General features: G+C 42.1%; 1 protein-coding gene across 1 annotated transcript in view; it reads left to right on the top strand.

Moving 5' to 3' along the window:
• ift80 (intraflagellar transport 80 homolog (Chlamydomonas)) overlaps window positions 1-12,675 on the top strand; it is a 38,101-nt gene extending 25,426 nt beyond the window's left edge. The window contains exons 9-20 of the mRNA XM_031301062.2: window positions 1,452-1,631; window positions 3,065-3,183; window positions 3,847-3,921; window positions 4,424-4,587; window positions 4,683-4,747; window positions 6,735-6,870; window positions 7,001-7,148; window positions 8,195-8,366; window positions 9,795-9,884; window positions 10,026-10,198; window positions 10,397-10,520; window positions 11,069-12,675. Coding sequence (XP_031156922.1) covers window positions 1,452-1,631; window positions 3,065-3,183; window positions 3,847-3,921; window positions 4,424-4,587; window positions 4,683-4,747; window positions 6,735-6,870; window positions 7,001-7,148; window positions 8,195-8,366; window positions 9,795-9,884; window positions 10,026-10,198; window positions 10,397-10,520; window positions 11,069-11,179 — 1,557 coding nt within the window. The 3' untranslated portion in view covers window positions 11,180-12,675. The remainder of the gene's footprint in view (window positions 1-1,451; window positions 1,632-3,064; window positions 3,184-3,846; window positions 3,922-4,423; window positions 4,588-4,682; window positions 4,748-6,734; window positions 6,871-7,000; window positions 7,149-8,194; window positions 8,367-9,794; window positions 9,885-10,025; window positions 10,199-10,396; window positions 10,521-11,068) is intronic.
• The last annotated feature ends 815 nt before the right edge of the window (window positions 12,676-13,490 follow it).

Raw genomic sequence — 13,490 nt, 5'->3', positions numbered from 1 at the left:
TAATTTCACATTAACAAACTGCCTCCTGTCCGCGTGACTGTACAGCTCTTGTTTTTTCTCTTGTTTTTTCCCGCAACTATTTTGGGTCCTGATATGACATTAACTGCTGGGAGGGTGCTGACCAAAACCAGCTGAACTGTGTGTGTGTAAGGAAGACAGATCAGGAAGAGGGAGAGAGATCCAAGCAGCGGGCCTGTAACCTGTAGCCTGCTGACTGTTACCTCACACCACACCTCACATCCTGCAGCTGCATGTGTATGAGGCAGCGGACACACTGAGGCCTTTTCTCCAAACTTCACCGCAGCACTTGGCCTGCTGCACCACACTTGTCTCCATTGCAGGCAGCGCTAGGCTAACATTAGCACTTTTCTCCCTTCGTAAGCAGTTTACTATGTGAATGCATGTATTTGTATGAAAGATCACAGCTGACTCAGATCAGTCAGCCACTTGCGTTTAAGGCATGAGTGAGGTCAGAGGGCCGGGATAGGATGAGAAAGGTTGACAGTGGTGGTGGTGGGTGGGGGTATTTGGTGAGACAGTCGGCAGTAGTTATAACAGAAAGATTGCAGTAGTGCACAGTGGACCACAACAGATGATAGTTGGAGGAGATAGAAACTTATTTAGTGTACCTTACTCTGCTAATCAGAAAACCGCTTAACTGCTGGTGGATCCAGACTGTCTGCACTGACTTGTGTTTTTATTTTTGTAGTAATACTCCACAGAAGACTTGAGGGACAGGAGTGCGGAAAGGCAGTGGAGAGATGGAAAAAGTACTGGAAACAGAAAAAAATATAAAGGGATAGAGAAAAGGGAAAAAGAGAAAAAAAAATGTGAGAGGTGTTCTTGTCTTAGATACTGTAAAGGGATGCATATTTCTCGGTTGTGTCTTTCACCATCACTGACTGTCATCAACTGTGCAGAGTCTGGCTGATGCAGCACAGCAGACATGGAGGACAAAATGCTCCTCTTTCTATTACTTTGTGTCTGTTAGTCCCTGTCCCCACTAAGCTCTACCTCTTTTTAAAACTTTTCTTATAAAAAGAAGGGAGAGGTCTTGTTAATCAGTTTTTGGCTTCAGTTTGTGGGCTCGTATATACACCCCCCCCCCCCCCCCCCTTGTATGTAATAGATGAGGATAGCAGAGCGTATGTTTACGAGCGCGAGTGCTGGACTTGGCAGGGCCGAGCGCTACTTTAGTGTCTCACAGTTCATCACAGCTCAATGACTGACTGACTGGGCCCCTGTCTTTCTAGCAGAGTTTACATTATGTGCATACGCACTCACTCATACACAAATCCTGACTCTCACAGCTTCTCTTCTCTAACTTCTCAATGTTTCTAGTTCCTAAGCTGCCCCGCAGGTAATTGTTTAAGATTGTAGATAAATATCTGTAGCCATTAACCATATATTGTTCTCTATCGCCCATCTCTTTCCCTTGCCCCTCCCTCCAGTGGTCCTATGCGTTGGAGAAGCCCAACACAGGCAGTGTGTTCAGCTTGGCCTGGTCTGCAGACGGCACCCAGCTGGCTGGGGCCTGCGGCAACGGGCATGTCATCTTTGCCCATGTGGTGGAGCAGCATTGGGAATGGAAGAACTTTGTGATCACCCTTACCAAGAGGAGAACCATGCAGGTAGAAAGAGAGCCACACACACATTCACGTTTATGCTTTAACCTTAGAGAAAGTCAATTAAGTCTTGTCTCCGAACCCAGTGACTTATTGACTGTCATTGTGAAGTTTTAGTTTATTTGATGAAACAAGGAGTGATACAAGACTGATAATATACAAAGCAATAACAGAAACAGAAAGAACAGAAATACATTATTAGTAAATCTCAGCGAAACAAACCGCGCAGTTATATGCTTAAAGAATCACGCTGGAAGCCCATCTTGATTCCTGGTCCGTCATACAAGTCATGGTTTTACACATTAAAGGTGTCTTTAAGGGTTTTCAAACAAATATTACTGAAAATCAGTGTGTCTGTGAGGAAAGATAATGGATGTTACTATATGTCAGCATAGCAAGAGAATCGAAAAGTACTGTAATGGCATGGGCAGACCGTCAAGAGGGGAGTGAATATGCTATGCAGAGGAGCTAATGCTTCAGTACAGTAGGACCCTCCCAGTGTGCCAGTGTGCGGCCCATGCGATGACAATCAGAAGCCTGTCTAGCTGCCTCTCTCGCTCCCCCAGTCTCTACTGTTTAAAGTCATGCTAACCACAAGGTAGCGTTTACATGTGGTTAACACACCCAAATGTACATATACATACACACTTGTATACTTTCAGACAGGGATACACACGCACACCTACAGAAACGTCTGGTCACGCACATGCATGCGTGCCAACACACATGCACTCATTTGCCATAGACATCTTCACCGAGTGCAGTTTGTGTAAACCAAACAAAGTCGGGTCATCAGCCATTTATTTTCAGCCTTGCAGGCACTTTTCTGTCTCCCTCCTCCCCCTCTCCTCCTCACAGTCCTTTTTAAAAGTGCACATCTGCCAGTGGTTTGTGAATCAGCCAGCTAAATTTACCACCTTGCGGTCAAATGTTTTTTATTCCTGGTTGTGTTGCATGTAAATTTGGCGTGCTGGAGGGAGCAGATGAGGAAGATTTGTAAAGCTGTAAAAATAACCCCACCTTTCACCTGGTGCTGGAAAAGGCCTTTTCATTCATTCACAGAGAGAGCTGAAGGGAAGTATTTATCTATGCAGGTGAAAAAAGGAGTAGAAACCACCGCACACACACACTTGAAACAGTAAAAACTGCTTTCTCCGACCACAGTTGCCCTACATATACTTGGACATACTGGAGACTGTTTCCAGTATATAATAAGAAATAATACAGTCTAATGCGTACGTGACTGTGTTCACCCCTCTGTTGGTGAAGCCAGTGTCTCCCTTTTGTTGTTTGAGTCTTTAAATGTAAAGTGTTTGTTCAGTAGTTTAAAGTTTATTCCCGTTCAGTCAGTTCTGAGAGATTTATTCATCTCTACTCTTGTTTTTTTTTTTTTTTTTTTACTGAACTCAACCCTCCTCTCATTTCCTGTTTTTTCTCAGGTGAGGAATGTGATGAACGATGCAGTGGACGCACTGGAGTTTCGAGATAGAGTCATCAAAACCTCTCTGGCATACGGTCACCTAGTGGTTGCCACTTCCCTCCAGTGCTATGTCTACAAGTCAGTAGCCCACTCCTTCTTTGCTTGTCTCCTGTGGTCCCCTATTCACACTGGACTGAACATTCTCATCTTGTCTCATTTACATGCTCATCTTTTACATCTATTGGCCAAATCCTGAGGATAATCTTCAGATCCAACTGAAATATACTGAGAGTCCATGTTGTGTAGCTAGATAAGCCTCTGAAAGTTGCACCTAAAATTTGGTCAAAGAATGATCTACAACTGTCTCTTACTAAAATGCTGATTCTTACTAGGTTAATGTTATCAGATGACCTCTGTGTAAGTTTAAAAAAGGGTAGGTTCATCATGTACCTTCATTTTTTTACTTTTACATATCATGCACTTAGCAGGATTAAGAACACAGACTGCCTCTGCACTTTTTACAAATGACAGGAGGACTGTTTAAAATCTATTCAAAGTCTGTGTCCGGGCATTTTTTTGTTCAACTCTATTTCTTTAATTATCATTTGTGTCAGTATGTTTCTATCACTGCGCTCTTCATGCTCTTTCTGTATATTTATCTCTAATTTCATTGACATTTTTTTTTCATGACTCTTTGCCATTCTTGTGTTGGTCTTCTCACCTCTGCACTTATGTCAGATTTAGCACTTTGTTATTAGATGGCTGCGTTTTCACAGATTTTGCTGTTTGTGTTTGTGCCAGCTCAAGAAATTGGAACACTCCCCTCATCTTTGACCTGAAGGAGGGAACAGTGAGCCTCATCCTGCAAGCAGAAAAGTGAGTCTCTCTATTCCAGGAGCAGTGCAACAAGAGGGAGAACAGGCTGTTGGATTGTCTATCAGCTTCTCTAATGCTTCATTGCTCCATCCAGCACAGGGTCTGTACTCTAGATTAGCCAGCCCTGTCATACAATAAGACTGAGAGTGAAACCACTGGAGGAAATTGAATTAGTATGGAGTAGCTCTTGTTAAATAGATTACTGGGCATTCTGAAATCACAGTTGAGTTGGATGAGTCTTGCCGGGTAAGTCAATGCTGTGTTAATGTGCATGACATGTCTAAATGATCTGCTTGTGTCAGTTGATTAACTGACTCTTTAAGACTCTTTAACATCTATCATATATCCTTACTTGTTCCCCTTCTTCCCTCTCCATGCCATCCCACCTGCAAAAAATCATATATATATATATACACACACACACACACACACACACACACACACACACACATTACACTTATTCCGCTCTTATCTACTGTATTCTGCTGTCTCCCCCACCTAGACATTTTCTGCTAGTGGATGGAGCAGGGTTGTATATATTTTCATACGAGGGTCGATTGATATCCTCCCCCAAGTTCCCGGGTATGAGAGCTGACATCCTAAATGCCCAGGGTGTCTCAGTTAGTAACGACACCATCGCCATCCGAGACAAGAGTGATGAAAAAGGTGAGGTGGCTGCTGTCACCACTAACATTACAGTATATGAATAAGATGGACTGTGCTTTTACAAAAGCTTGTTCTCTTGACCCTCTCCTCACCAGTCATCCTTCTCTTTGACGGCCTGACCGGGAAAGCCCTCAGCGATGGCAAGCCTTTGACTCACAAGGTGGGTAATCCTTTGCCCGTATATTTATTATATATAAGTGTTTCATCAACAAGGAAGTGCTCCGATCCCATTGTTTTGTCTTATTACTTCCTGTCTACATCGGAAGTGTGAAAGTGTTGCATTGTGTAGATTGATGTGCTGTTCGGCATCACCTACATTATAGCATATGTCTGACCAGTTTCATGCTGTAATATAGACTTTCTGCTACAACATTCACTGCTACTTAGATCAGTTCTACGGCACAGTGCTGGGATCAGCTGGTCATGTTACTGTTGTTAAAATAGTCATGGTGACTGGTCCGAATGTGCTAGTGTATTGTGTTTAATTATGCGTTTATAACAATATGAAATTATCACAAGCTGCCTGAGTGTTAGTATAATATTTCGTCATGCACAGTGAAGACTCATTTGGTTAGTTACGCTGTAGTCTATATCGATGACGTTCCACCACCATGATTGTTCAGGTGCTGCCAGAAATTTCGCTGGCCCTTTTTTTTTGGCCAGATGTCCATAACCTACCACTTTCTTTGTGTTGGCGTTCTAAACTCTGGTGGATTTATGATGACTATGGTTAACTGCTTTTCAGATCTCTGCAGGTTAAATCCAGACGGCTAGCGAGACTATCTGTCCAATCTGAGTTTTCTGTCGCACGACTAAAACAACCTTTGAACGTACACGTTTCACCAAAACAAGTTCCTTTCTGAGGCTATTTTGCAGCGGCACCGTTGCTCTGTACGCTGCCCAAGACGATTGTGATTGGTTTAAAGACATGTCAAATAAACCAGAGCATGTTTTTCTCCCATCCCGGAATGCTGTATGGACTAGCCAGACCCTCCTCCGCAGCGCTGTGGAGGAGGGTCTGGCAAAGCGAGATTAGTTACACTATTACACATAGCCCAGGCATTTATCACATGGACTCATTATTGTGGAGAAAGCTAATTATTTCAAATTATATTTTCAATACAGTATGTATTATATATTTGTACATAGTTGGGTGAAAGATGTTTAACAATCAGATTCAACAAAGTAAATGTCAGCTGGTCGTTTGTGAAGAATGTAATAAATGTGTAAATTGATAAGGTGGCATCAGAGCTCTTGATACTTTTCACCATAGAAACAGTGACTGCAACACACACTAAACTAGTTACTAACAAACATAATTTTGCACCAAAATTGGCTTCTTTTTTTTAATCCAATATCTGTGGTGGTGTCAGGCCATACGACCTCCTCAAAATTGTGGACCTTTTGTATTTGCTATAGCCAACAATAGCATTTTTCCCTAAATGTGTACACTATAATACTTGAGCTAGCTAGAACCTGCCTGCACTATAAGATTGATGCTGCTCCTTATTTTACTTGTCTTCTACATAAATCCTCTGATGAGGATGCTGACATTTTGCCTGTTACCTTTAAGCTTTAGCTAAAGGTAGTGGCTAATTGTTTTGCCATGCTTATTCAACAGGCCACATTTCAACTAAATAGACTAAGGGGGAACAGTCTTTTCAGAGTGAACGTCTGCCCTAAAGAATATACTAACCCATATCCAGAAGGGAGAGAGACAATAAAGACACAGGAAGAGAATGGGGGAAGGGCTTTGGAGTCAAACTAAGAGGGAAAGAGACAAAAAGAAGGAAAGAATTAGATGAGAAGGAAAAGAAGTGGAGGTAACAGTAGTTACTGTTTGTCAGCATGGTTTTGTCTGCCAGTAGTCCACAGCTCCAAGACGCTGCACCGAAGCCAGCTGGCTGTGGCCAAAAACACACACACACACACACGTTCGCTCACACACAAGTTCAGACACACACTCAATGTCTCTCTATCTCCCTCATATGACCCACACACACTTGGCAGAAAATTCTGTTGGGTCACGGTACAAACCGCTCTCTCCCTTTTCCTTTCTTTTCCTGATCTTTTGTCATCCCTCCATCATTCACTCAACTGTTCCCTCTTACCTTTGTGCTTGTGTGTGTGTCATTATTCATATGTAGCTGGAGGTGGTGGAGATAGCTCTGGACCAGTGTGGCCCATCCACTGAAAGGAAGATTGCCCTGATAGACAAGAACCGTGATCTTTACTTGACCTCTGTGCGTCATCTGGGGCGAGAACCAAAAATCTGCAAAATTGGTGAGATAGGGAGGAAGTAGGGAACTCACTTGGGAAGATGTGTAGTGACTCTCTTTGGCTTTACACACAAGTGTAGCTAACATTGGATGAACATGATTGTTGTGTGTGTGTGCTCCTGTGTGTCCTGTAGGTAGCATGGTTCACAGTATGGCATGGAATGATACTGCTAACATCCTGTGTGGAATCCAAGACAACCAGTTCACAGTGTGGTACTACCCGAGTGCTGTCTTCACTGACAAGGAGCTGCTGCCAAAAACACTGTACATAAAAGATGGCAGGTAGACATGTGCAGTCCTTTCCTTTCACTTATATACTGGCATTTTATCATAAACGGCTAACACTGTTCACAAGAAAGGAAAAAATGTTAAAAAATTTAAAAAGAGGAGCCAAGAAGAGAGATAGAAGCACTCTCCAGGGCACAACACAGCCCTTTAGGCACTTTTTTTGCCAGCAGCTGTCAGACTGTACAATGCTTCCTGCCCAGTACAGGAGGAGCTTCAGACAGTACAGGAGGTGCTAAGGCAGAGTGCCTGCACTGTCTTTACAGGCTATACTTTTGTCTCTGCTACAGTAATCTGAACATTTGGTCGCACAGTTTTGTTTTTATTTGTGCTTTATGTTTTGCCTCTCACAGTGGTTTATGGCTTGCTGTTGTTCATTTTTACACTTCCAATGCTGAATCATACTTTTTCCAGACATACATTTGCTCTTAATAGGATCAAGTTGTACAATTGTAGGTTGCTTATGTTCACACAATCTCAGTTTGAGTTTCTATTTTTCAGTTTGGTTTTTCTTTGTTTTTGCTTTTACTGTTTTGGTGCTCCAGCAGCTAGATTTGATCATGGAAGTCATTAAAAGTTAGTTTTTATGCAATGTGCATATGGGGAACACCAAGTGGCATATCATCAGTTCAGCTAAATTGCAAATGTGATGGGCTGCCACAAATTGCTCTTTGTATTAGAAATTCTGACATGCACACATATGCAAACTGGAAAAAACTGCATGGTCAATAAGTAGATTTTTGTATTCTTAATTAGCACAATCCATTATCCTCCACCACATGTTAAAATGTTAACTTAGGTATGACATATAGCATTACCCTTGCCTTATATATATGTGATTGAAGAGTCAGCCTTTTTTCCCAGATGAGCAGTCATACGTTTTCACACAGCCACTATCAATACTTGCTAACTGGCAAACACTGAAAGCTTTCCTTGCTGGCTTTTCTGTGACAGATAATCTCTGAGGATGTGGTTTAATGTTTTGTTCTAACTCTGATGTGAGTGTGTGTGTGTGTGTGTGTGTGCGTTTGTCCCCTTCAAAGTGAGTTCAGCCATGCACCCCATATTCTGAGCTATGTTGGCACCAAGGTGACGTTACGCCAAGGGGACGGTTCACTGGTGTACAGCTGTGTGCCTCCGTACCCAGCCCTCCTGCACGAATACAGCACCTCTGCCCGCTGGGAGGATGCACTGCGCCTCTGCCGCTTCGCCAAGGTAAGATACCAGCATATCTCTGTTAATATGTACTAATTGTGCCAGTGAAGAAATGTTCTTAGTGTCTTAGGTCTTAGTGTATATAGTGTATAGCCATTTCTTTACATGTTAGATACCCAAACAAAATCACACTGTGCATTATTTCTTAGCATAACATTTCTTCTCTTTTCCATTTGTGTTTAGACCAAAAACATAGTGTGACACATCCCGCAGTCTAGGGCTCTGGCACAGTCCAGGTTTCCTGTGGTGTTTGTCGCACGCACACATGCACGCATGTATGTATGTATTTACGAAAGAGAGCAAGACAGAGTCTGAAATGAGAAGGTAGTAAACAGGTTTATGGGACCAGACCAGCAGGCTTTAATTAGCCTTCAATTAGCCTGGTGACACCATTTACCGGATTTAGCCCCCGTAGACCTCACTCATAAATACACACTGCACTATATGCACGTGTAAACTCTCCACATGCATGTACACACACACACATACGCTGAATGCAGTGTTGGGACTGTGTCTTTGCTTGGGCGATGATGCAATAACCACAACCCTGGAGAAGTGGACAGCTAGTAGCAAGAGGAGGGTGGGACAGAAGGGACGGAGAGAGAGGCAGTGGTTTTAAGAGCTCTTTTTCTCGAACCTCCCCCCTCGACTTCTGGTAAGAGTTTGGTGGCATCACGGCTTTTCCCAGAATCACAGTCGTTGTCAGTAAGCCCTGACCTGATAGGAGTTGACACATATAATAGATTAGAGCCATTACACAAACAGGCATACATAACATACAAGAGTGTGACATTCATAATCTTACTATGATACAGACACACCAAAGGAAGATTTTCCAGCAGTGGTTTCCTATTAGAGCGGTTTGTCTTGTCGTGATTGATTTAAGGGGGAATTACAGAGTGGTGACTCCAGTGTAAGTTTGCTCAACTGTTGGCCAATTGGTGGTTAAGGCTTCATTTTAATGAATGCAGCTGCACAGAATAAAGGGGTGACACATTTGTTTAAATGCATTGATCTTGTGTATGGATCTTGTGTTTGTTTTTGTGTTTGTCATGCATGTTTTCCTAATGGCTTGGAGCATGACTACAATGAGGCCTTGCAGGATATGAGCAGGATGTAAAGAAACCATCATATCCTATCCCTGTGCGCGCACACACACACACACACACACACACACGCACACGCACACACACACACACACACACACACACACACACACAACTATTTTGAATCAGCCATCTCCATTATCCTTTGTTATATATCCTTAATCACTGCTAGCTTGAACTGACTTTGCATTTTAAATGAAATTGTTTAGATGATATTTAGAGTCCTTCAAAGATAGCTTGACTGACTGTCCAGGTCATCGTGTCAGATGGTGAGATATTGTAAATTAAAGATGCTCACTGCCTCTGCTCCCCACATCTACAGGACCAATCTTTGTGGGCATGTCTTGCTGGTATGGCAATGGCAAACAGGGAGCTGACCACGGCCGAGATGGCCTATGCTGCCATTGGAGAGGTAAGGGCATTAGTTAAGGGCTAATTCAATTGAATTTATAGTCAAATCTAAGTACACACACACACAATGATTTTGACAGAAGTTAGTCAACGAGACCAATTAAAAAGTAATATTCACAATCCTCTCCCTCTCTTCTTTCAGTTACCTAGGGTGCAGTACATCAACTTCATAAAGGAGCAGCCATCTAAGGAGTCGTCTTTGGCCCACATGCTGATGTTCAGTGGTCAGGTCCAGGAGGCTGAGGCCACACTGTTACAAGCTGGTCTCATCTACCAGGCCATACGAGTCAGCATTGACCTTTTCAACTGGGAGAGGTACAACTCAGTGTTTGTGTGAAAGTGTGTACAAATGTACAGCTGGAAGGAGAGAGACAGTATAAGTCATTTTGGAGGATGCTTTTCCTCAGCCTCATAAGGCTCTCACTCAAAATGAGGTTGAAGTGAGAGTTAGGGGGAAGCATGTTTGTACATACAGGATGGTTGTGTATCTGCATCTTGTCATCTTGTATCCAGGGCACTGGAGCTGGCAGTCAAACACAAGACTCATGTGGACACTGTGCTGGCCTATAGAGGGAAATTCCTACAGACATTTGGCAGGAAGGAGACCAATAAGAGATTCCTGCAGTACGCTGAAGGGGTAAGTCAGGACAGCACTGCACTGCATTAATTGATTTGGGGGACAATTACACTGGAAGCCTTTTTAGCAGTGGAGGGTGTCTTGTTCTAATCGTTTCCCTACGCTCTGCTTATACACTCGTGAGTGCCTTCAGTTGCAAAACTCTGAGGGGATAAACACTCAATGTCACTTCAGCTTTTTCTCTGCTGTCCAATCGGAAGAGCCTGCGGAACTAAACCAAAAATGGAGGAAAGCCTAGAAGTTGTTGCTGTCTACTGCCGGAGCTGTTTAATCTTGGAGGAGCTTTAGTGGGGTGTTGCTTACTTAAAAAAACCTCACTCTAAACAGGATCAGAAGGGGAAAAGTATTAACCATACAAATAAAACGGATTTTCCATTTTATTTTATGATTAAAACACACCACACGTTTCAGGTATCCAGTGTGATCCCGGCCTTATCATGAAATGTGACTAATTCAGCTGCTTTGCTTTGTCAATCCCATACCGATCAAAGCAAAATACAGTATCTTATCTAATTACATCTCATCTTGTCTTTCTGTCTCTCTGCCAGGTTGAGGTGGACTGGGAGAAAATCCAGGCGAAGATTGAGATGGAGTTGTCTAAAGAGAGAGAGAAAGCTGCTTACACCTCTTTGAGGAACAGCGTGGCCTCGCGATGTTAATGTTCTCTGAAGCATCCGCTTTGCCGATGAGTTGATTCCCATGTGTTTTTGACATTTGGTGAATATTAAGTGGTTTGGCTCGCCCTCAGAGTAACACAAATTGTCTGTACTTGAGGCATAATGGCTACCATTAGTTACAAGTACATTAACTTCAAGTAAAAACAAATGGGAACATTTGGAGATGTGAAGATTAGTCGGCCATGAAGAATATGACACTTGACTTTGACTCTGACACGACAGTATTGTAGCATATGCTGTGAAATGGAAAACATTTGCACAAAACTGTCATTCTGTTACTGTGGGTGGATGATTTGACTTTGGATAAAAGTATCTGTATTTCTCAACAACAACACCATAATGGCCTTTCTGTCATATCGGCTTCTCAGTGATTTCAGTGTGTCAAGTTTAAAGTGGATTGTTATCTTCTTCCATTTGTCAAAATCAACTTGAAATACTCAGTCATGCACAAATGTACTACTCTGATTTTTGTGACACATGACTTTGTGTTTTTATATGGATAGATATTTTTACAGTGTATATATTCAAACTCTTTGCCTTCTGTAAACACTTAAAAAGAATGTCAGTAAATAAAACTGATGGTAAACTGTATATATTGAGCCAAAAATATCTTTCACTTTGCTTTCTCTATTTGTTTGTATTCCTTTAATATCTTGATGCTTCACTGGTTTTAAACAAAGGTCATAGAGTATCTTTGACATGTTTTTTTAAGCTTTGCACATGCACCCAGGAGGTATTGGGTGCATGTGTTTTAGAGTCCAATATATCTACAGTACGTGCTTCTCTTTGAGTCATTTTTTTATTTCCTTTTCTGCTGAGGTGTGAAACCAACTTCTTGCCATGCAGTTCCACCCCCTGGTTGGCAGAAGACCAGTACATCAGCGAACCATTATAGCCTATCCATCTCATATAGTGGCCCAGGAGGGACGAATGAGGTAGAAGATCTGTCTCAGGGCTCTCTGAAAAACACTACTAGACCATATAACGATGATGTGGACAGATAACTGTAGAAATTGATCCGCATTATCCCTAATACTGTGAGTGGCCACAGATGAAACATAAGAGAAAACGGTAGATGTAGGAAAACCTATCAACGGGTTCATTCTCTCTTGCCGTTGCCTTTTTTTTTCTCAGCACCGTGCACTATTAGCTGCTTCTCTCTCTGACTCACTGTCTTTCTCATATTTTACTCCCTGCATCTGCTTTCTCTCTAAGCCTACTCACTGTGATACACCATAGTCATCCAGACCAAACGCCACTAATCTATGAAAAGACTTATCAGCGAGGAGTCAGGTTTCACATGCATTACCACTGAGAGAGGCCACACATTGAAAAGTAGAATAGAAATGAATTATGTGTTGTATTCATACTTCCTCTTTCAATATACGATGCACACTGTACCCAATCTCAGTAATGCGACGAGGACTTTTTGCATTTTGATAATGAAAATGATTTATTTATTAATCCTATGTTGTGTATTCTTACCTGATTCTTCACTTTACATTAGGCATTTTGATCCTCGTCTGTAGATTAAGAATAGAAACGTCACGTTTAGACTGCCAATCTTTAGGCTTTGGATTCGCAGTGGTAGCTACTGAACAATAAACAGACTATGCAAGTATTTCATACTTTTGAAACTACACAGCACAAAATACCAAACAGAAACTGTACTTGTATTAAACCGCAGAGCTTTATTTCCATATTCAATGACTTGCAAGTTCTCGTATATTAGATTGATGGCCAAACAATGCGGCGCCCTATACACTTCCAAGATATAATGTAGAATTTATTTATTTATTTAAGGAGGATACTGCTCATTGATTTGACCTTTATAGTTGATCCATTATTTGGTCCAGTGAGTCATAGAACAGGATCTGGCACAGATTCTACAGTTGCTTGTGTGTGTGTGCATGCGCATGTGTGCGTGTGTGTGTTTGTGTGCGTGTGTGTGTGTGTGTGTGCGCACACATACAGTAAGGTATATGTTCGGATTTATAATGTGGATTTTATGAAAAGAAAATCAACTATATCACTGTCCTCTCCCTGCCAAGGGATGTCCCAGCTGTATGTTATCTGTTCTATTCAAGTTTCATGCTGGGAACTGTAGGTGACTGATTATGCCCAGTGTGCTCCTAAACCCACTGTTACAGCTTAGATATACTGTAGGAGCGGGTTCACAATGAACTGCAATGACTATAAAGGACAGAGTGAAACACAACATTTTATACGGCTTCATGAATCTTAGGGTCACATACTCCATCTCAGCAGTACCATCAGTGGGTTTTTAACATGG

This window comes from Sander lucioperca, chromosome 5, assembly GCF_008315115.2.
Source record: "Sander lucioperca isolate FBNREF2018 chromosome 5, SLUC_FBN_1.2, whole genome shotgun sequence".
In the NCBI taxonomy this organism is placed as follows: domain Eukaryota; kingdom Metazoa; phylum Chordata; class Actinopteri; order Perciformes; family Percidae; genus Sander; species Sander lucioperca.
The sequence above is the reverse complement of the archived record's forward strand: the minus strand, read 5'-3'. Positions and strand labels throughout refer to the sequence as shown.